Source organism: Gracilinanus agilis, chromosome 3, assembly GCF_016433145.1.
Source record: "Gracilinanus agilis isolate LMUSP501 chromosome 3, AgileGrace, whole genome shotgun sequence".
Classification (NCBI taxonomy): Eukaryota; Metazoa; Chordata; class Mammalia; order Didelphimorphia; family Didelphidae; genus Gracilinanus; species Gracilinanus agilis.
Window position 1 is genome coordinate 407942332 of NC_058132.1, and position 24869 is coordinate 407967200.

General features: G+C 36.9%; 1 protein-coding gene across 3 annotated transcripts in view; it reads left to right on the forward strand.

The window, feature by feature from the left end:
* EVA1C (eva-1 homolog C) overlaps nt 1–24869 on the forward strand; it is an 80980-nt gene that overhangs the window by 53318 nt on the left and 2793 nt on the right. For 2 of the 3 annotated variants that reach the window (XM_044670204.1, XM_044670206.1), the window contains 3 exons: nt 1550–1693; nt 15098–15178; nt 17367–17456. In XM_044670204.1, coding sequence (XP_044526139.1) covers nt 1550–1693; nt 15098–15178; nt 17367–17456 — 315 coding nt within the window. The remainder of the gene's footprint in view (nt 1–1549; nt 1694–15097; nt 15179–17366; nt 17457–24869) is intronic. The other variant, XM_044670205.1, reaches the window with a different exon arrangement.

Below are 24869 nucleotides of genomic sequence, written 5' to 3' on the forward strand. Positions count from 1 at the left end.
TTAGTTTGCTTTAGACCTCTTTGTTTTAGCTAGTCCAGCCCAGTTTATCCAGGCCAATAATTCCTTTTCACAGTGAGCTCTGATTTACACTGTAATCTTACTTTTTGTCAGGCATCTCTTTTTTTTCATGTTTTCCACTCGACCAATCTTCAACATAAAGTGAACATTTGGCACTTCAGCTTTTCTTCATGAGCTACTGACTGCTCCTGCAGGAAATACATGCTTCCTTCCAGCTCCAACTCATTAAGGTCTCACTTTTTAGACACAGCTTGGAGGTAGCCCTTGCCAAACCACAAAAAAAGAAGAACCACTCCTCTTTCCTTGAGTCTCCCCAAAGTCTTCACTGGCTACTTTCCACCTTTGGCTTTTCAACTCTTCTCCAGGAACTCCCATTTTTCTTACCTTTTCTCATAGCTAGTCTTAAAACTAGTTCTATCCTGCTAATGAGAATTAGATCCAGGATAGATTTCCCCTTTGTTGTTTCTTCCACCTTTAGAACAATGAAAATGTCATTAAATCAAATCCAAAAGTTATTGTTCCATTTTTGTCAGAGAGAACTTTAAGGTGTCTTTTGCCTTTCTTATATTCCAACTGCTTAGCACAGCACTTCCATATAATAGATGCTTAATAAATATTGATTGATTGACTAAGATATCTGGATAACTGAAACCCCAATTACTACCATCTCATACCTCTATTTCATACTCATAATGTGTATCCAAAACTCCTCATCTCTTGCTCTGTTTAATCTCTCAAGCCTTTTTTAAAGAAAAGGTAGACACATCTTTGCTGTTAATATTTTGACTTTCCACTCTATAAATGATATTATGTATTCTTTCTCCATTTTCTCACTTGTCTCTCACTGTCCATTCTCAGATTCTGAGATTGTGTCTTTGTATTCCCAACTTCCCATCTCCTGGGCACTGAAGTTCTCTTCTCATTCTTTCTTTTATTCATTTGGTGTAATCAAAACAAAACAAAACAAAAACAACCCTGTACTTTGAGGAAGAACACATGTTTGGTTTCTATATTTACCATCCATATTACCTTTGGGAATTATTTATTCCCTTTGATCCTCAATTTTCCAATATATAAAATCAGGATTGTAGTATTTGTTCTATCAGAGGGCTGTTGTGAGGATCACATAAGATAATACATGTAAAAGTCATTTATAAACTGCAAAGCACTTCATAGTGTAAGTTATTAGTAAGAGAAGTATTAGATTGTGTGTGTGGCTTCAGAGGGCAGAACTGGTAATAAGGGATGGAACTGATTTAAAGAACAGGAAAGAGATATTGCCTAGCTCCTAATTTTATCTCCTAAATTATTGTTGTTGAGTCATTTCAGTCTTGTCCAACTCTTCATGACGCTATTTGGGGTTTTCTTGGTACAGATACTGGAGGGGTTTACCATTTCCTTCTCCAGCTCATTTTAGAGATGAAGAAACTGAAGCAAACAGAAGTAAGTGACTTGGGTGGTTGTGAGGATCATACTTGCAAAAAGCTGAAAAGTAGGCCTAAAACTTGTGTAACTGCTTCTTTTCTTACAGATTGCTTATCTTATTCAGCCTTAGATGTGTTATCCAAGAGGTGCTATGGAAAGCAGAGATGCAAAATCATTGTCAACAATCACCATTTTGGAAGTCCTTGTCTGCCAGGAGTGAAAAAATACCTCACTGTGGGCTATGCCTGTGGTAAGAGTAAATTCTTGGACTCTTTTTTTATATCCCTTGCCCCTCTTGTAGGGTGAAATCATGTAGGAAAATGTAATAATAACATTCTTCCGAAGTCCACATGTGACAAGCCAACCATTCTTCTCTGTCCTGTCTTCCCAGAAATCCCAGAAAGACTTTTTTTCTTTCTTTGTCCCCAGTTATTATATTCAGATCAGATAAGCAAGTCTCCTCTTCAGTCAACATTTGTTTTAAAAGAGTTTTTTTTTAGCAATCAGATTGGCAGTGAATGGATGAGGTATAAAAGAACAAGCAAATGTAGGTAAAATTAATATAGCCAAGTGTGGTGATCTAAATCTAAGGACTTAGAAGCCCTCAAAATATACTGACTTGTCCTGATTCTAGCAAAACTTTGGCAACCATTTAACCCCACAAACTAGGTCGTGTGTCCTCGAAGTGACTAGTTCTTTCTCTTGCTAGTAATTAGTCAGACTATGTATCTGTATGGTAATTTCTAGATGTATATCCAAAATAATAAAGATATTAGGAAATAGCACTTGTTTTGCTTCTTCTTGCTTCTTCTTTTTTCTTTGAAGTGCCCTTGCAATAAGATAGAATGGTGTTGGGTCTTTCCAGATTCTGGTTAATTCAGTACAATCACTTAAGAAATAATGTCTTCCATGTATAATAAACCAGTGGAATTGCTTGTCAGTTCCAGGACAGGAGAGGGAAGAGGGGAGGGAGAGAACATGAATCATGCAACCATGAACAAATATTCCAATAAAATAAAATAAAGTAATGTGGGAAAAAATAAATATTGGGGGGGGGGAAGAAGTAATGTCCTTTTAGCAACAACATTGCTTCTCAATTTGTATTCTTTTTAAAATAGTTTTGGAATGGGCAAAACCCAAATTGTTTCATTAATAAAACATTCATAGTAGCAGCTAGGTAGCACAGTAGATACGGTGCAAGGCTTGGAGTCAGGAGGACTTGAGTTTAAATCTGGCCTCAGACACTTCTTAAGTGTGTGACCCTGGGCAAGTCACTTAACCCCAATTGCCTAGCCTTTGCTCCTTTTTTGCTTTTGAATCAAGAGAGAAGGTAAATGTTTAAAAAAACCCAAACATTTGTACCTTAACTTCCCATATTATACTTTCCCCACCTTTTCCCAAATATCCTTAAATGGAAAATAGGATTCCTGTAGCATTTACAAGATACAAGGTATTCCAAAAATTTTAGTGTGGTTTCAAGCTGTTAAAGCTTAAACTTTTTAAGGAATTAATACTTAAAACTACATAAAGATTTTTTGGGACACCCCGTAATTTATACTAATAAAATTTAAAACTGTACTAAGACTTTGGGGATACTATGTTTATTAAAATGTTATAATCACATAGTATCACTGACTATATTAATATTATTAATATTGCACCTTATATTGCATATTAATTAAGCTATTAAACTTTAAAACTGCACTAAGACTTTGGGGAGAGCCTATAATACATAATATCTGCACTCTTGTTTATTCTGATCCTAGAGAACTCATCTCAATCACAGCAAACTTTTTTTTCCATAAGCATTTCTTTTCTTGCTACTTTAATGATCATGCTTATAGCCCTATATGAGTTGATTTTGGTAGGACTGGATTCAGAAAAGGTTGGAGATTTTTTTCCTTACTGGCCTAATCTCACATGCTTGGATTAGATTATAGTCTTACCCTTTTCTTTCTTTCTTTTTATTTTTTAAACCCTTTCGGTCTTAGAATCATTAATGTATATTGGTTCCAAGCAGAAGAGTGATAAAGGCTAGGCAGTGGGGGTTAAGTGAGTTGCCTAGGATCAGACAGCTAGGAAATGTCTGAAGCCAGATTTGAACCCAGGGCCTCCCATCTCTGCATCTGACTCTCAAACCACTCTGTCACCTAGCAGCCACTAGTCTTACCATTTTCTACACATAAATTCCAGGAGCTTCAGCTCAATTTAGCAGATATTAATTTATTCTAGTATGTGTGCTAGTCTACTTTTCAAAAATACTTTGTAAGCCAGAAATGTATCCAATATTTAATTATCAGATAAGCATATGTATTCATCAGACCATTATTGATGTTGGTCAGTGATGAAATGTTTTTTTTTCTTCCAGTATCCTGCTTTAATTTGTTTTAAAGATAAGCTCCTTCACCTTCTCTCTGCTGCAGAATCTGGATCAGCCTATAGAATGCTCCAGTTGTGAGCTATTCCAGAGGGAGGAGACTTTTATTTTGGGGCATTTTCATGTTTTTCCAAAAGAAGATAGATTAAATGAGTCAGATCTCTAAGTAGGTAACTTTTAAAACATTTTTGTTTCTGCCAAATGTCCCTTAACTGTGTAACCTGATGCGTTAAAAAAAAAGATTTGCAGCTTTTAAGCATTTTTCAGCTAGCTTTAATGTTTTGACATTTTTGAATTTCGCCCAACAGAAACAAGAGTTCATGTTGATAAAAAAAAAAAAAGACTTTAGAGTAATCCAGTAATCATTTTTCAAAGCAGACCTTTGTGCAAAACATTTAAACTTAAGAGTTTAATTAGTTTTATTATTGCTGCCCCTTTTTTGATATCTTCTAAACCATGCCAACCATCTTGCCCATACCCTTAGATTATAGCCCTGTAGGTGGGAAGAGGAGGCAAAAGTTCAGTAAGGGGTAGGCAATTGGTGTTAAATGACTTACTCAGAGTCACACAGCTAGGAAGTATCTGAGGGCAGGTTCAAACCCAGGACCTCCCTTCTCTAGGCCTGGCTCCCAATCCACTGAGCCATCTAACAGTCCCTCACTGAACCATTTTTGCAAGACATGCTGCAGGTGTTGCCAAAAACAGCCTGTAACTAACATGCTGGACTGATTTGGGAGTACTTCAGAATTCATTTTCAATAAACAAGGTGAATATTGCATATCTGACTGCTGAAAGATCACAATCCCTCTTTTTATTATTCTTGCCAAGTTCTTAGGTGCGAATACCCTGGGCCACAATTAGTTATTTATCTTTGAGCAGAAAGAAATTTTGTTATTATTCATAGCTTCCCTCAGCATTTTGTCCAGGGTCATCTCTTTCAGGCATGTCTGGGAACTTGTGCTCATTTGCACTGGCAATAGATAATGTATATATGTTATCAATTCATTTAAATTCTCAATATTCACAATCTTAGCCAGTTAACATTAATCGGGCAGGTCTGACTGATATTAGATCTTTCAAAGAATAATAAGTAAAGGAAGTTTGCTAATTAATTGGTCTTAATCCTTGTCTCTCAAAACACTTTAGTTCTACTCTTTAAGATTTAGAAATAATAGACTTAGTAAATAGTTTTTGATTTGCTAGTGCTAAAATAAATAATCTCTAGATCGCTAGTCTAGAGATGAGTTTTTCCAAAATTAGGCTGGACATAAGTGGTTCACTGGGTATAGATTCAAAGCTTTTCCACCTTGCGTAAAATGTAGGTACTGCAAAAGTTTGCACTCAGCTGGCCTTAGTAGAATCCAGAGTCACCTACCTCCATGAGTAGGATTTTAGTGGTTCATTAAAGGGACTAAAGTTAAAGGGGGTGAGGGCAGAGTTAGGCAAGTTGGTACAGTGGAAAGAATTTTTGGAGTTAGGGGACCTAGACTTGAATTCCCATTCTTCTACTTAACTGCTACCTGTATAACCACTAATGGGCAAGCTACTTAATTGCTTGGGGCTTCAAATTCCTCATCTGTAAAATGATGGAGTTAGATTAGATTAAATAACCTCTGTGATCCTCTTCTACCTCTAAATCTGTGATATTGCGATCCTTTCAAAATATAAGTTTATCCATAGCTCTCTGGCTAATGTTGACATTATTGTAATTTTAATTCTAAATATGATACAGAAAGAATTATACATGCATTTGTATCAGTCTAATTTCTTTCCCATTCACATTTGCAGTGTACAAATGTGTACTTGCTGGATCTATGGAAAGGGAAATTCCTATGTCCTTCTGCACTCGAATTATAACCAGTAGACACAACTCTGGTGCTTTTCTAGAAGCCAGTAAATAATATACGTTATCATAGAATGAAAGTCAAAGAATCTCAGACTTGGACAATACCACAGAGATCATCTAATTCCACTAAATCTGAACAAAAATCTTTTCTCCAACATGTTTAATAAGCACTCATCCAGCCTTCACTTTCCAGTCTCCACTGCAGGGTAATTCCCTCTCTCCTGAAGCAGCCAATTTTTGGATAGGAAGTTTTTCCTTATGTCAAACTTAAATTCACTTTCTCTCAATTTCAGTCCCAGAGTCACTTGTGTGGCCAGACTGAACAAGTTCAATTCTTCTTCAAATGAGAGCCCTTTAAATAATTGAAGATATCTATTTTACTGCTGTTGTTCAGTTATGTGTAGCTCATCATGACCCTATCTGGGATTTTCTTGGCAAAGATATTGGACTGGTTTGCCATTTCCTTCTCCAGGTCATTTTAGAGGAAGAAACTAAGGCAAACAAGATTAACCGGCTTGCCCAGGATCACAAACATAGTAAGTGTCTGAGGCCAGATTTGAATTCAGGAAGTTGAGTCTTCCTGACTCCAGGACTGGTGCTCTATCCACTGTACCACTTAGCTGTCCAGGGTAGGTGAAAATGAATAAAAAATAAGAAGATTGGAAAGGTAAGAAGGTTCCAGGTTAAGAAGAGCCTTAAATGCCTAAGAGAGGACCTTATATTTGATCATGAAGGCAATAGAGAACATCTGGAGTTTACTTAATAGGTGTGACATGGTTGGACTTATACTTTAGGAAAATCACTTTGACAGCTGAGTGTAAAGTGGATTGGCATGGAGAAAGAAGAAGCAGAGAAATCAATTAGAAAGCTACTTTAATAGTCTAGTTGAAAGGTGATGAGGATATATATTAGGGTGGTGGCTATGTGAGTAGAGAAAAGAGACTGGATGTAAGAGATGTCCTACAGAACGAAATGCTAAGATTTAGCAACTGATTTCATATGTGGAGTGGAGAATGATGCCAAAATTATGAATGGGAGTGACTAGAAGAATGGTAGTGCCCTCACCAGTAATAGGGAAATTTGGGAAGGCGGAGGGAACTTGGCAGGGTTCTCTTTTGTATATATTGGGTTTGAGATGTCTAAAGGACATCCAAATCAAAATGTCCATTTGGCAACTGGTTTTACTGGACTGTAGCCCAGTGATTTGTGAATCACACGCATATAGAGATAAAAACTAAACCCAGGGGAGCCCAGAAGATTACCAAGTGAGATACTGTAGAGAAGAGAGAAAAGGACTCATGATAGAGCTTTGGGGGTGGGGGGTGGCAACCACAGTTAGTGAGTGCAACATGGATGAAAATCTATCAAAAGAGGCCAAGAGGTGATCATATAGAAGAGCCAAGATATGTAAGAATTACAAAAACCCAGAGAGGGAAAAAATATCCTGGAGAAGGTGGTTCACAGTGTCCAGTGCTGTAGGAAGGTCAAGAAGAATGATTTTCTTGAGTGATGTTCCCTCTCCTCTAGACGATCTCTCGGTACCAGTGTCCTTTCTAAAATGTCTCATCCAGAATTGAGCACAATAGTACAGATAGAGTCTAACCAGGACACAGTACAGTGGGACTATTGACCTCCCTGTTCCTGGACACCTACCTCACTGTATGCAGACTGAGGTGGCATTGCTTTTTTGGCTACTATATTATGCTTTTAAGACATGTAGAACTTGTAGTGCACTAAAACTCCAGATAATTTTCAGGTGAACTGTTCTCTATACATTCATTTTAAACTTTTGAAATCTATTTAAAAAAAAAACCATGTAAGGAGCAGCTAGGTGACTCAGGAGAGCATCAGGCTTGGAGGCAGGGGGGGCTGGGTTCAAATACGGCCTCAGACACTTCCCAAATACGGGATCCTGGGCAACTCATTTAATCCCAGTTACCTAATCCTTACCATTCTTCTACCTTGGAAATGATACTTAGCATCAATTCTAAGACAGAAAGTAAAGGCTTAAAAAAAAATCCTGTGAAGACTTTACTTTTAATCCTATTAATGTCATCTTACTAAATCCAACTCAACTTTGTAGATGTCAAGATCTTTTTGTATTATGACTGAAACTCAATTTATGAGCCATTTCCCCCACTCCAGATTTATGCTTTCTGTAGCCATGCCCTTTGTCCCTTTATCCTTTGATAAAATGGACAAACAGCATGGGATCAAGTACAAATAATTGGAGTTCTCCTTTGGTGACCAAGTTGATGTTGAATAATCATCAGTGATTAGTTTTTGGGTATAGACATTCAACTAGTTCCATTCCTCTTGTCAGCCCAGCTCCCAACTACATTTTTATTTAGCTCATTTTTCTTCATCTGTTCCAAAAGAATCAATAACCAGACAATGCAGTGGATAGAGTGCTGGGTCTGGAGTTAGGAAGACATGTTTAAATCTGACCTCCAACACTGACTAGTTTTGTGACCCTGGACAAGTCGTTTAACCTCATTGGCCTCAGTTTCTTCATCTGTAAAATGAACTGGAGAAGGAAATGGCAAACCATTCCAGTATCTTTTCCAGGAAAATCCCAAATGGGTCATGAAGAATCAGATACAACTGAAACAAATGAACAACAATAACAAAAAATTCTAGGCAAACTCTTATGTAAAGCATTTCCCTTATCTCCCAGTTTAATAAGCTGCTCCTCATAAAAAGAAATATCATCAATCTGTCATGATTCATTTTTCATCAATCCCTATGGGTCCTTTCTGATTGCTGTTTCCTTTTCTAGGAGATGTTACTAACTATATAATGAAATATTCTAGAATTTTGTCAGGATTGACATCAGGCTCCTTGACCTATATGTTATTGGCTCCGTTCTTTTCCCTTTTTTTGAAAACAAGGGCAAAATTGCCCTTCTCCAATCCTATGGAATCCACCATCCATTCTCCACAGTCTTTTAAATACTGATGATAAATATTCAATAGTTACATCTATCAGTTCTTTTGTAATCCAAGGATGAGGATGTGGGAACTGTCACTCATAAAGGGGGCCCGTAAAGAGAACTAAAAAAGAATACTGTCTATTTTTCATGGTTGTCAATTCTCCATTAGCCCTTTTTTGTACTGTCCTTTCAAAGTGCCTGAAAAGCACTCTCTTTACAGAGAAAATGGAAGATAAGAGATGTGTACCTCTTCTCTCCTTCATCACGTATTATTGTCTTACACAACTAGATCTCTTCTTTTTTCTCCAATACAACTCCTAAACCCTCTTTTTGTTATCCTTGGCATTTTTTACCATGCTTGGCATATTCTGAATTGAAGCACTGCAAATATTATTCCTAAAAGGGCTGCAAAGATGTATAAATTCCTCTTCATATAAATTTCTCATCTTTTGCCTGCTCTTATCTTAATCTTTTTAAAAAACAAAGTTGTTTAATGAATTGCTATGCATCTGCATTAGTTTCTCTAGGATGGCTTTCCTTTTCCTTCTTGTCAGAATGTTTACTTTCTGTGTCTTAAGGATTTTATATCTGAGAGTTTCCCATACATCCAGAGCTGACATCCCTGGGAGATTTTTAGTTGGTGGGATCCTACTTAGCTTTTCTTTGGTCCCTTTTGAAATCTATTGACTTTCCTTTCTTCTATTACAGTTTATGAGATGGAGAAGTCACATCCCTCCAAAGTTCTGTTATTTCCACATCTTCTTATCAGTATTCTCCTCTCCATCCCTACTCTCACCCCTGGCCAATTTCAACATGTATTTATTTTATATTGTTTCAGACCAAATGCATGGTGGCTCAAAATGCAAGGTCGATTTAAAAGAGATTGAGACAATGAGGTAGATACTTAAAAAAAAAAATAAACAAAAAACCTTTCACTAAATATATTGGTCCAACAGCAAAAACTCTCATGGGAACATAAAGTTCATTAAGGCCACATCTCTTTCCCAATATTGTTTTATTCAAGATTCACGCCAAAATTGGCCTTAGAGCATTTTAACCTATTTCTGTTCTGGGTCTCCATGACTAATTACTGAGCATGGTCTTTCAGTCACTAATGCCGTGTGACCGAGATAGCCTTTTGGAACTCCTTCATCTAGAACTGAAAAGGAGAAATGAAACAAGACCAAAACCTCAAGCCCATTTTTAGGGGCCACAAGGTCTAAGAAGAAAGTGAGGGTGATCCTTACCCCCATTCAGCTAGTGCTTCAGATGAACAGTCCATATGCTTGTAGGAAAATATGCACACGCACATTACCTTTGCATGCATACATACATGTGTGATTATTTCCTATATGTGTGTATATAATACCTACTTGTGGTGGATCCAGTATAAATATATGTTAACATGCACATGTACACAGTGCATATTTGTATCTGTGTACCTCTACATAATGTATGCTGACATGTATATAGATGCACATATATACATACCTACAAACGTAGAGATTATCCAGAGCAGTGCTTCTCATATCACGGATACTCAAGAAATGCTAATATATTGTTTGATTGCTGAGAATCAGATCTAGAATAGCAGTTTTCCTCACAAGTACCTCTGCTTTTTGAATGCTGAAGTTATTAGTAACATGTGACAAGAAATCATAGGTTCTCTGCTTTGGGCATGTGAGTTCCAAAAAATATCTGTTTAATTTAAATCTTCCATTGTTTATCTCTTGCCTTAATACCAAGTAGTTTTATTATTTTAATCTGCTTATAAAACTTTCTGTCCAAGCAACCTGTAACAAACACTAGTGAAAAATCTCACTTTTGTTTTTGCTTCTCATCTTTTCCCGAAGACTCTAATCATCTTCCTGGTTTCTGGATATGAGGCATATAAGAGTCCTTTTTTAATATACAATGCTACTTTTCACCTAACTTTAATGTATTCTATTCCTATTGAATAAACCATTACCTTTTCAAAGTAATATTTCTTTTTTTAACTTAAATATTTTTTCAGTTTCATGTAGAAATTTTTTTGACAAGTATTTCCTGAAATTTTGAGATTGTTTCTCTCCCTCCCTTTCCTTTCTTTTTAAAAGTTTATTTATTTATTTATTGATTGATTTAAGAATATTTTCCCATAGTTACGCGAATCATGTTCTTCCCCTCCCGTCCTCACCCCCCTCTCATAGCCAGCATGCAATTCCGCTAGGTTTTACGTGTCATTGATGCAGACCTATTTCCATATTATTAACATTTGCACTAGGGTGATTGTTTAGAGTCTACATCCCCAATCAGAGCTCCATTGAAGCAGTTGTTTTTCTTCTGTATTTCTACTCATAGTTCTTCCTCTGGATGTGGATAGCATTCTTTCTCATAAGTCCCTCAGAATTGTCTTGGGTCATTGCAATGCTGCTAGTAGAGAAGTCTATTATATTCAATTGTGCCACAGTGTATCCATCTCTGTGTACAATGTTCTCCTGGTTCTGCTCCTTTCGTTCCACATCAATTCCTGGAGGTTGTTCCAGTTCACATGGAATTCCTCCAATTCATTATTTCTTTTAGCACAATAGTATACCTTCCTCCCTCCCTTCCCTGACCCCATCAAAACTGGCAGGTGATTTGATCTAGGTTATACATGTATTATCATATAAAAAATTTCCATATGTTCATTTTTGTGAACGAGTCATCTTATAAAACCAAAACCCCCAAACATAACCCAAATAAACAATTGAAAAATCATATGCTTTCATCTGTATTCTACTCTAGCAGTTCTTTCTCTGGAGGTGGATAGAATTCTTTGACATAAGTACCTCAGAATTGTCCTGGATCATTGTAATGCCAATAATTGCTAAGACCATCACAGTCGATCCTTCCACAATATTGCAGTTACTGTGAACAATATTCTCCTGGTTCTGCTTATTTCATTCTTCTTCAGTTCATGTAGGTCTATCCAGCTCTTTCTGAAATTCAGCAGTTCATCATTCCTTATAGCATAATTGTAATCCATCACCATCAGATACCACAGTTTCTTCAGCCAATTCCCAATTGAAGGACATCCCTTCAGTTTCCCATTCTTTGCCCCCACAAAAAAGAGTAGCTATAAATGTCAAGACTGATCTATTTTTGAATGACTCTAAGTTGTTTGCCCCAAACCTTGGCTCTTTGCACTTAATGGATGGGTAGAATCATTTTTTTAATTGCATTACCAGTTTCATATTTACATAAACCATCTTCTTTGTGCAGGTTCTTCCTTCAAAAAGGTTGTCTTGGTATTTCAACCATTCTGGGCTTCATCTCTGAAAAAATCTGATTTCTTCTTATCTTTTCAAGTTTGCAAGTATTCATTGAGATATATATCCACACATATAATCCACATACATATATTCACATGTACATATGTAATACATGTGTGTACATGTCACTTCTTGGCAGAGAATTTGAGCCTGTGCCAAAAAATTAAGAAGCTCCCATGTTTTCTGTAGAACTGAAGTGAGCCAGTAGCTATTTAATTTAGAGAGTCTTGGGTAGCATTGCAGTGGAGTTTTTTCCTGTGCAGTGATCCATGAGGCCAGTTTTGTCATTTGAGCTAAGGGCCACTTCTTTGATTGCAAGAAAGACAAACTCAGCTGGTTAGAATCTCCAAGGAGAGATGTTTACCAAGGAACAATAGTAAGAGCAGTTTGTGTATGAAAACACCAGAGTCCTGCTGCATCTGAAAAGAGAACAGTTCAAAGGGCCTTTATTTCATTGTTGCCACTGGGAGAATTTCCAGAAAGTTTCAGTTGAATTTCTCCAACTTCAATGTCCCCTCCCCTCTAAAAGGAAAAAGAATAATCTTATTGTTGTCAGCACCTTGCAAAATATATTTTTTTAAAAATCAGACTGGGGACAGCTGGAGGGCTTAGTGGACTGAGAGCCAGGCCTAGATATGAGAGGTCCTGGGTTCAATTCTGGCCTCAGACATTTCCTAGCTGCATGACACCAGGTAAGTGACATAACCTCCATTTCCTAGCCCTTATCATTCTTCTACCTTGGAACCAGTACATAGTATTAATTCTAAGACCAAGGTCAGAGTTGTTTTGTTTTTAATCATCAGGCTGTAAAGGACCCATAATTTTCACAGTTAGTATCCATCTCACCTACATTTCCTACACTCGTCATCCCCATCTCTAACACTTACCCTCCCTCCACTCCTAAGGAAGCTCGTGGTAGAGGATAGAGCCTTGGTTCTCAAGTCAAGAAGATCTGAGTTTAAATCCAGCCTCAGAGATTTACTAGCTATATTATCACCTCGGGCAAGTGACTTAAAAGAAAATCTGCCTACCTCAGTTTCTTTAACTGCCAAATGGAAATAATAATAGCACCTACTTCCTAGGGTTGTTGAAAGAAACAAATGCAATAATGTGTGTAAAGTGGTTAGCACAGTAGGCTCTTAATAAATGCTTATTCCTCATTGCTCCTCCATACCATTAGAGGGAAGATGAAAAACCAAACATTGCTCTTCAACAAACAAAAATCAAAACACTTAGAATCAAAGTATTATCTTTCACACCTGATGCCTGGTTTCCATGAACTCCACTGCAGATTTATGGACCACTTTTGTTATTTAGTTGTTCAAGTTATGTCTACTTCTCATTACCCCATGGACCAGGGGTCAGCAATGTATGGCTCTCGAGCCATATCTGGCTCTTTTAAGGGCCAGATATGGCTCTTTCTGTAGGAGCCATAAGGTCAATTTTTTTTCAGGCACTGTTACAGGAGCGTGCACTGTGAGCACTCTATGGCTCTCATGAAATTACATTTTAAAAAATGTGGCGTTTATGGCTCTCATGGCCAAAAAGGTTGCTGACCCCTGCCATGGACCATAGCATTCCAGGTTCTTCTATCCTCCGCTATCTCTTGACGTCTTTCCAGGTGCATGCTCATTGCTTCCATGACACTATCTATTCATCTCATCCTTTGCCATCTGCCCTTCTTCTTTTACCTTCAGTCTTTCCCAACATCAGGGTCCTTCCCAAAGAGTTCTGTCTTCTCATTATGTGGTCAAAAGTATTTAAGCTTCAGCTTTAGGATTTAACCTTCCAGTAAATAGTTTGATTTTCTCTAAGTATCGCCTGATTTAATCTCTTTGCTTTCCAAGGAACTCTGAAAAATCTTCTCTTGAACCACCGTTCCAGAACCTCAATTCTGAAGCACTCAGCTTTCTTTATTGTCCAACACTCACTACTGGAATTATATTCCTGGGAAAAACCATAGATTTGACCATCATTTTGTCAGTAAGGTGATATCTCATACTAATCAGATTTGCTATAGCTTCCCTTCCAAGATACAAATGCCTCTTAATTTCATGGCCATAATCATCTTCTGCAGTAATCTTTGAACCCAAGAATATAAAATCTGACACTTCCTCTTCTATTTGCAGGGAAATGATGGGACCAGTTGGCAAGATCTTAGGAGTTTTTTTGATGTTAAGTTTCAAGCCAGCTTTTACACTCTCCTCTTTCACCCTCATCAAGAGGTTAGCTAGAGCTCTTTTCCTAGCTGCATTAAAACTTTTTAAAGAGAGCTGTCACCTCAGCCTGATATTTGGGAGTCTTTTCTCTTACAGAATAGCTGAAAAATTTTTTTATGTATCAGTTTTGGCTTGGGCCAAAAAACATTTTTATGTATCAGTTCTTTAATCACCTCTTAGCTTTCATGTGGAAAGCTAGAGATCAGGTATATTCTTAATGTCTCCAGCCTCTGTCTCTTGATCATTTTTATAGATTTGGCTGCATGAGAAGGTAGCGATACACTGAGAAACTCTGTCATGTAATTTCCAGAAAACCTTCAAGCTTATTTGAAAGCACCAAGTATTATATGAATCACTGGATAAAGATCAGATTGGAGTAGAAGAGGTGTGGGAAGGAAGAGCAAAATCTTGGCATTGTGGACTATTGATGGTTTTAGTAAAAGTAGGATCCCCATAACTAGTGAACTATCTCTGTGCTTTAGGGAAAACTATATTCTGAGAAGTTATCTGTTAGATTTTTCCTTCTTTTTCCTCTTCTTTTCCTTTCTCTGTCTTTGTGATTTCATCAGTATGGGGAAATCTAGGTGTGGACATTTCCTCCCCCAATGTAGAGCAGTACTTCCTCTGTAACTTGAGTCATGAAGAGTTGTTTAGAACACTGAGAGGTAAGATTAGGTCTATCCTAACTGCAAGGCTATTTACTGTCTTGAGATTACCTCTCTGGATTTAAGATCAAACTATAATTTGATCTGATTTTCTGGACTAGTCAATTTCAATTCAATTCGGTAAACATTTACTCAGTGCCAACTATGTTCCAGGCACTGTGAATGGTCACATATCCACATTGAATCTATATGCCGAGTAGATAACAGTGACTCAAATACTATTGTGAAAAGTAATTTCCAACCTACATTGCAATTCAAAGAAAATCTCAGGTTATAAGTATTTTCCATTGACAGTTCAAAAATGTCTCTTTTTTATTTTTAGTTCCCAAAAACATACTTACAGCGGTTGATCCAATGGTCTCTAATCTAAACCCTTCTTTGAAGCAGAAAGATGGTGACTATGGTAATATTTATGGTTTTCCTTAACTGACATCTCTTTAAGTAAAGGTAGACAGCCCATGAGACCACAGTTAGACACACACCTGTTAGAATGAAAGGGAACATTTTGAAAAAGGCATGTGTTTTACTTACTAGTCATGGTTAGTATTGCTAATAATGAGATTGGATGGTGGAGAGGGTTGGCATTAGTCACAAAAGCTCTTTTGTACACAAAACCATACACAGGGGATGAAAAAATAGGCACAGTGTACATTCAAGATCCTGAGACCTGAGATTAGTTCTCCACGTAGAATTCTGATAAGCTTTTTGGTAAACTAACTACAATGCATAGGAATCTGCTTAAGCTAGTCAAGATGATGGATAGCTTTATGCAGTGTAGTGGTCATCTTCTAATGTAGGATTTCACCTGAAATCTCACCTAGTTCCTTTTTCTTTTTCCATGGTTGAAGCAAGATTCAGGCTTCTATGTCTCTTCTAGGCTGGAATTTCCACCTCTAAGATTCCTAAAAGAAAATTATAGCATTTCAAGAGATCATCCAAAAAAAATTGAGCTTTTGGTAGCCTGAGGTTCTCATATTACAGAGCTAATGGAAGTAGGTGTGCGCAGAGATGAAACTCACTTGAACTAGCCCTTCTTTGCTACCCTGCCAACACAGGCTATAATATCAGCTTGTGAATCCCAGCTAGATGCCAGCACTATTCATTTTTCTCTGAGTGCTGCTCATCGCCATCACCCAGTGGGAATAGTTATATGTGTTGCCAGTCAACAGGAGTCCAGCAGAAATAGTTAGGTCCTCCCAGAACTTCCATTGTTTACAGGATCATTTGATTGATTAGATCCTGGTCTTTCCATTTCTGAATATCTCCTAATACTAATGAAACTAACCTGTATTTAACACCAGCCTTAATACAGTGCAAATCAGGGGCAAAATCTCAAGTCTCATAGTTGGATGGAAACCCTGAAAAGGCATACCACCTCTCTCCCCACAGGGCCACCACTCTCTGCTGGAGACAAAGGGAAGAGGAGAGTGGTAGGCTCTTTGACTTCTCCATGGAAAAATGAGAGGTCATAAGGGGGATCAGAAAAGAGTATCTTCTTCCCAGGACTCTTTATCAGCCTCCTAATATGTTCCTCTCTCACTCCCTGAAAACTTTAGACAGAGATCCTGGCCCTTGTGGTCCAGACTATTCCTTCCACAAGAATATGGGACACCAGGAAATTCCCCATCTATTTTCCCCCTTTTGTCTCCCTTGTCTATCTCTTCAGAACCCCAAAACCTATAGCTCCTGAGGCTGCCCTATTCAATATGGATAGGGACTGAATCGATTACTTCATTAGTATAGGGAATTCCCAGTGAGGAAACTGCTTCTACCATGTTGGTTAGCACCTTCTCTGCCATTTATAATCCTAGAGGACCTATTAAAAGTCTGTTTAAAAAGTCATGAAAGAAATATTTTTAAAGTTTTCTTTAAATTGTTTAGTTATTGCCAGAAAGCTAATACCACACAACTATTCTTCAGTAATTTTAGGATTTGACTTTAACAGTGATCAGGAGACATAAACGACAGAGCTTGTTTGTGACTGTTTTTGGTCTGCCCCTCCCTCAACCTCTAAGGATGACCATTTGGGGAAATGTAATTGTTTTAGGATGGGAAAGCAAGCTGTGCAACCCTCCCAACCTAGATTGATCTATAGACAGACAGACAGACTATAGATAAGTAGATAGATAGAGAAAGAGAAACAGACAGACATAAATAGTAGATAGATATAGACAGAAAAAAAGACAGACATAGATATAGACAGAAAGATAGAGACAAACAGATAGTGGGTTAAATAAATGCCCATGTGTCAAGCCCTAAGATAAATATTGCAAATGTGGTGCATGCTTTTCTTTTAATCGTTTCTTCCTAGGATAGAATGGATGAGGGTTGGTGAAAAGCATCACTGCCATTTAACAGTGAGGCCCTGTGGCTATTTCTAACATGTTTATCTAGAAATTTTAGCATCTAATGTCAGAGTCTGCTGGCACCCCGACAGACTATAATGTTGTTTCATAGCTCAGTTAGAGGCTTTGTTTTCTTTTCTGTGCTTCAGTATTACATAATGATGATCATGATTTAGCAGCATTACTTATGGGTAAATGTCATGTGAATCAATTGTGATTAATTCATCTTACATCTTCATAAAACAGATATAAACTTTGATCCAAGCGAATCAAAAACGCTGGCGAAAGATGGAGTTATTGTCAGCAACTCTTTGGCCACATTTGCTTACATTAGAGGTAGGTCAATGAATTGAGGTTTTCTACATGTGCTGATGGGTTTATTTAAGTTTTGCTAACAAATACGCTGTTTAATATATTAGAGTCTAAATAATTAAAGAAAAACAAGTTGTTTCCTTTAACCTTTGCTCTTTCTTCCACAACCCTAAACCACAAAACCATTCAGATGCAAGTCAGAAAATTATCAGAGGATTATCAGAAGAATGTTCAAATGAGAGCAACTAGGTGGCACAGTGGATAGAGCACCAGACCTGGAGCCAGGAGGTTCTGGATTCAAATTTGGCCTCAGACACTTTCCTAGCTGTGTGACTTTGGGCAACTAATTTAACCCAGTTTGCCTAGCCCTTCTAAAACAGAAAGTAAAAAGAAGAGGAAGAATACTATGATGAAATAACCAGGGTTAGGGACAACTGTCAAAAGATTGTTTCCATCCTTTGAAACAGCAGCAGGAATTTGAAGACTATGGTACAATGGGTAGCATTAACATTGGGGATGGATATTAAAGCTATTCAGCCTCCTCACTATGACTGGGAGAATAGTAAACTGAAAAGTTAATTTGGGAACCAAAGACACCATACCTTATTTCTTCAGTCCAGTGACAGAATCATGCCATGCTAGGATTGTTTCACTGTGATCCACCAACATTATTTCTTGTAGCTGCCATGTTTTTCCTTTCCTTTGCCTCCCTTCAGGAATCATTCAGACTCAACTTTTCTGAATTACTTTCACAGTTTAGGGGAGTATAGCTGCAGACTTTCTTCAGTGAATGAACATTCTATGGCAGCACCCTCCCTGCACACTTTTTAAATTACAGTAGTTTGGAATTTTACACCAAGAAGTTTCTATAATGCCTGGTTCTCTTTCTTAATTTTTAAAATGTATTTCATTTTATTAATATTTTTTGATTTTACATCAGTTATTTCTGGGAAGAAAACTCTCCTCTTCCCCATCTGAATCCTCTCTTGTGACAAAGAGCAACAATTAAGCAAAAAAACACCTAATTCAGTGACTGTGTCTGACGATATATACCACATTCTATCCTAGTAATCCTTTGCCCTTCTGACATAAATAGATAATTTTTATTTTTTAAAAAATGAAACACTGCACATTTGTGTCATCTTTATAAATGGGTCATTCTGATCTCTGTATTATTCATTTACTATATGTGTTGCTTTTAAGGCAAGAATTTTAAATGTATAAATTGTTCCCACCAATTTAGCAGTTGTGTGTGTATATAAAATATAAAGTTAATAAGAGAACTAATACCCTGAAATCAATTTTTGGACACTATTATTTCTCATTAATGTATTGGCTAGATTTCAACATTAAGGCAAATAGAGCTGTGATTGTGATTAGCAAGGCAGCTAGATAGCATTGTGGATAGGGTTCCTGGCTGTGAATCAGAAAGATTCAGCTTCCTGAATTCAAATCTGGCTTCAGACACTTACTAGCTGTGTGAATCCAGGCAAGTTACTTAACTCTGTCACAGTTTCCTCATTTGTAAAATATGCCAGAGAAGAAATGGCAAACCAGTATAGTATCTTTGCCAAGAAAACACCAAATTGGGGTCACAAAGAATTGGATAAAACTGAAGTGCTTGAACAAGAAAAAGTGAGGAGCAAGGCTTTTAGGGAAAAAAGAAAAGCTTCAATGAAATGGATCAATTAAGGGAAAATGTTGCAACTCTTCTTGGACTTCTAAGACTTCCTTGGTTTCTTATATTGGTATGTTTTGTTATTAGAAATTCAGGATAATTATTTTTTCCTATATATCTTCTCCCTCTTTTTCTTCCCTCAATAGTTCCAATTCTTGCTATTCTCTCTGATAATTTTCAAGGTTATAATATACATAAACACTTACCATCATTATATAGAAACATCTATTATTATTATTGCTCCTAAAATTTCAAAGTTACTCTTTGTTAGAGTCATAACAAGGATAAGGTCATTGGGCTTTGCCCAAGGGTGTTATGTTTTTTTAGTTTACTGGAAATTTTATTGTTAATTACAGAAAGCTTAAAGGCAAAACCAGAACAAAATGAAAATGATCAATATTTAGTCCTTAAGGAAAAAGAATAGCAATTAGCTTAATTTGTAAGGATGATTAGTTAAAATAAGATACCAGATAGTGGACCGGGGCAAGTCATTCCATTTCTCTATGCCCTGTGCCCTTCAGCTGAGGGCTTGCTTTGTGCAGTGTTCCCTGGGTGTTGTTTGTGGTCCTTGTACTCAGAGAATTTCCTAACTATGGCTCTGTTCTACAGTGTCTTTGGAAGAAAGGCATCATTGAAAGTTTCCAAGCAGATAATGCAATTTTTAAAAAAAACCCTCCTTTTCTTTACATCTTGGTATGGAGTAATGTGGCCACCTGGTGTTCTATCCACAGTTATAAAATAAAACTAACCACAAAATTATTGGATTTTTGTTGTGATGCAAAAAGTCAGACACATAATAAACAAGGCACATCTATATTTTCAAGCTCCAACCAAACCTACTTGTAATATGTGTGTGTGTATGTGTGTGTGTGTGTGTGTGTGTGTGTGTGTGTGTGTGTGTGTGTGTGTGTGGAGAGAGAGAGATTTTAATGCATTGTGTAAGGTTTAAGCTCGATTAATTCAACATGAAAAGGGCATTTATGTTGAGTACAGAAGTGGGGGTCAGGGGTGTATAAGCTCTAGAATGGTCAGGCCACTAAATTTTTAGTGACCTTGAAAAGTTACTTATTCTTTCTATAACTAAAGTCCGTATTATGAGAAGAGAAAGTGTGGTGTATGAATTTCTGCCTCTTTATAAATGAGCTTCATTTTCAGAAGCATTTACCAAATAAACAGAATGTCACTAGTCTCTGTTTTGTAACTTCCTCAGCCAGGCATTTGTGCATATTCCACACATGTGCCTAAATGCTGTTTATGGGGAGGAAACTGTGCCCCAGGTTTAGGAGAAAGTTTTTTGTAATGCTGCTCTCATTATGCTATTTGAGTAATTGCTCTTGATAAAAGCTCATTAATTCTGTTTGATAATTGTTCATGGGCAGGACCCTGATTCCATACTGTAGTAGGAGTAGCCACCCACAGTGTTACTTTTAGAATCCAAGATAGTAGCCACCCTTTTGGGACCTCAATTACAAGTGAATACAAGTTGAAAAAATAACTCAGAAGAGATGTTACAGTTATTGCTGCTAGAAACCAATTGTGTCCATATTGAATGGCCGGGATATTCTGAACCAGAGTTCATAAACTCAGAAGAATCTGTCAAATTCAGGGCTAGTTCTTGGGAAAAACACTGAGAATTTTGCAGCTGGTTTTCATATGTATTCTGAGAGAGAGTAGAGGAAGAAAATGTAAAAAAGAGCCATAAAAAAAATGAGGATGAACACTGAAGACTTGGGCTGAAGATAAACCAAGTGAATGGAATGCCTTAAGACAGGCATTGCCCTGCCCAGCCCAAAGACCTGTACAGCAACCTGGAAAATAGAGCCACCCGCCCCATATGTGAAGCTTCCGTTGCATCCAATGACAATCCAATCCAGTGATTAAAATCAAGACTGTTCTTTTTACCAAAACAAAACCAGCAACTATATGAACATGATTACAAAACACTTTTCACACAGTCAGACCTAAACAGTTGAAAAAATATTAATTGCACTTGGATGGGCTATGCCAATATAATAAAAATGGCAATCCTACCTAAATTGATTTACCTATTCCGTGCCATACCACGTTAACTATCCAAAAATTATTTGCTAGAACTAGAAAAAAAATAAAATTCATCGGGAAGAACAAAAAGTCAAGAATACCACAAGAATTAATTAAAAAAAATATGAAGGAAGGAAGCCTAGCTGTATCAGTTCTCAAACTATACTATAAAGTAGTAATCATCAAAACAATCTGGGACTGGCTAAGAAATAGAGTAGTGGCTCAATGGATAGGTAGTATTGCAGTTAAAGGCCGTAATAACATAGTGTTTGATAAACCAAAAGATCCAAGGTATTGGACAAACAACTCACTATTTGATAAAAGTTACTGAGAAATTTGTATGACAGAAACAAGGCATAGGCTAACATCTCACACAATATGCTAAGATAAAGTCAAAATGGATACTTGATCTAGAAATAAAGGGTGATACCATAAACAAGGGGAACATGGAAATGTTTACCTGTCAGACTTATAGATAAGGAAAGAATTTATGATCAAACAATACACAGACAACACAAAAATGAAATGGATAATTTTGATTACATTAAATTAAAAAATTTTTTGCATAAAAAACCCAATATAAGCAAGATTAGAAGGGAAACAACTAATTGAGGGGAGGGATTTTTTTAGCAAGAGTCTCTAAAAATACTTTATTTCTCAAATATATAGAGTACTGAGCCAAAATTTATAAAGAATACAAAGCATTCTCCAAATGGTCAAAGGTAATTCTTATATGAAATTAAAACTATCCATAGTCATATGAAAAAGTGTTCCAAATCACTATTGATTAGAGAAATGCAAATTAAAACAACTCTCAGGTACCACTTACACCTATCAGATTGGCTAGCATAGCCAAAAAGGAAAATGATAAATATTGGAGGGGATGTGGGAAAACTGGAACATTGATACAATGTTGGTGGAACTGTGAATTGATACAGCCATTTTGGAAAGCAATATGGAACTATGCCCAAAGGGCCATAAAACTATGTATACCCTTTGACCCAGCAATACCACTACTGAAAAAGGACCTATTTGTACAAAAATCTTTTTAGCAGCTCTTTTGGTAATGGCAAAAAATCGGAAACAGAGAGGGTATCCATCAATTTTGAAATGGCCGAACAAGTTGTGGTATTATGGTTATAACAGAATATTATTGTGCCATAAGAAAGCATGAACAAGACAAATTCAGAAAAACCTGGAAAGACATATGAACTGATGGTAAGCGAAATGAACAGAATTAGAAGAACATTGTACAGTAACAGAAATACTGTATGATGATCAACTGTAAAGGACTGAACTATTAATAAGCAAAACAACATTTCATGATAATCCCAAGGGACTAATGATAAAAAATGGTATCCACAGCCAAAGAAGGAATTGTTGGAGTCTGACTGTAGATCAAAGCATGCCATCTTTCACTTCATGTTCTTAATGTGTTTTTTATTGAATATGTGGTATGTGTCTTCTATCACAATTTAGGGATATGGAAATCTGTATTGCATGAAAGCACTGCTATAATCTGTTAGCAGACTATCTGAAGCCTCTAGGAGGAGGAAGGGAAAGGAGGGAGAGAGAGAATCTGAATAGCAAACTGTCAGAAAACAATTGGTAATTGAAAAAAATGTTAAGTTAAAAAAAAGAGAGATTGTATTGTTCCCTGGACTTCTCTCTCCTTTGGCTAATTAAAACAATATTCAAATTGTTTTCCTGGTGAGTAAAGAACACAGTTCTTCAGAGAGTTTGAGTTGACTGTTGGACAGTAAAAACATTTTTATTCCTGGTTGTCATTTTAGGTCAGTTTTATAGAAATCCCTGAACCTTACCAGTAGAAATAAGGTAAAGGAAGAAGATTTAAAAGGGGATTTACTAGCAAATTCACTAAATGAATTGAAAAATGCAATAAGGAAAAACCTCTTGGTTATTTATAGGCAGGTTAAGATTATGGTAGTTTATTGCCAAGGCAGGTAGGTGCCCAAGTAGGAAGAGTGCCTGGCCTGAAGTCAGGAAGATTCATCTTTCTGAGTTCAAACCTGGCCTTAGACACTTAAAGGCTGTATGACCCTGGACAAGTCCCTTAATCCCATTTGCCATAGTTTCCTCATCTGTAAAATGAGCTACAGAAGGAAATGGCAAATCACTCCTCTGTGTTTGCCAAGAAAACTCCAAATGAGGTCACAAAGAGTCAGACATGACTGAACAACAACAATAATCTTCAGAAAACCTTATATTCGTATTCTGACAACACCTATTCAACTTAATTACTTGCTTTTTATTTTAGACAATTGTCTTTTTTTATTTACTCTGCATACAGGCTGCAGGGATGCTTTTGGAAACTTAACTACAAGTACTAACCTTGTTCCTTTGGAAGGTTTAAAGGAGGACAGTGATGACTCATCTACTGCTTGAAACAGTAAAAGAGACCATGCTTTCTGTCCCCACCATCATGAGGTTTGCCAGAAGTTTGCTGGGGTTCAGGTGAAGCTATTAGGTCACTTTTCTGCTTTTCTTCAATCATTATTTATAGTGTAAATCTGCTATTTTGTATGAAGTTAATTCCTCAGATATTAGACACATCCATTGTCAAATATAAGTTCTTAAATGGAAGTATTTGGGGAGAGGGTTGTTATTCCTCCTCTTCTGTGAAGAGTATACTTCATAAATTAATTTTCCTTCCTCAATCTACTTCAATTAAGCAGTCAGGTAAAAATCTCTCTTTCTCCTCCCCTTCAACTTGTTTTGTTAGTTTTTTAAAAGTTTTTCTGCATCTCTTACTAAAAAAAATACTTGTTTCTCACATTCTTTTTATTAATTCTCTTTTCTTTCTATTAATTCTAGCTATTTATTCTTTGACTCAAAGGTCTTCATGCCTTTTATTTCTTCATTAGCTTCTGTGTGATCCATGGAATGAAGCTTCCTCTTTTAAGTAATTTCTATGTTATTGTTTTGTAGATCATAATTCCTCCTTTCATGTTGTTGTTGTTGTGCCTCTTTCTTTTTCTTTTTTTTTTTTTTAATTTTAAACCCTTAACTTCTGTGTATTGACTTATAGGTGAAAGATTGGTAAGGGTAGGCAATGGGAGTCAAGTGACTTGCCCAGGGTCACACAGCTGGGAAGTGTCTGAGGCCGGATTTGAACCTAGGACCTCCCGTCTCTAGGCCTGGCTCTCAATCCACTGAGCTACCCAGCTGCCCCCCTTGTTGTGCCTCTTTCTTAAAGAAATAGCAATTCCTGGAAGAGTTGGAAAGTAATAGGAATCTTGCTCCATGGTAGGAATTTTCCTGTATCTCTGTGCAGTTCATGATCATTTCCCCTCCCTTGGTCTATTCTCTGCTACTCTTCTGGATGTTATCCCAGGATTACTCTCTCCCAGGAATTCTCTCTCCCCTTGTCCTGTGACAGAGGATACTGTCCGTGGAGACCCCAACTCTCATACATGGAATGGTCTTTCTCAGCACCAAGTCTCTATAGATTATTCTTTGTAAGGTCACCATCTTCCATTATAGAATATTTTTCTACCCTCCATTCTTCAGTGGGACCCTTTGCTACTTTTGAACTGAGATTTCCCTCTTTATTTATATCCTTTATTTTATCCTTATATTATATACCTCCTTTTGCCATCATAGCCATTCTCCCTTCTTGAGAGATTGTAGAAATTCTTTCCCCTCATTTGTTTACTATTGCCTTGATTAGCATAACCAGTCTTCTCTGTCTTCTTCCT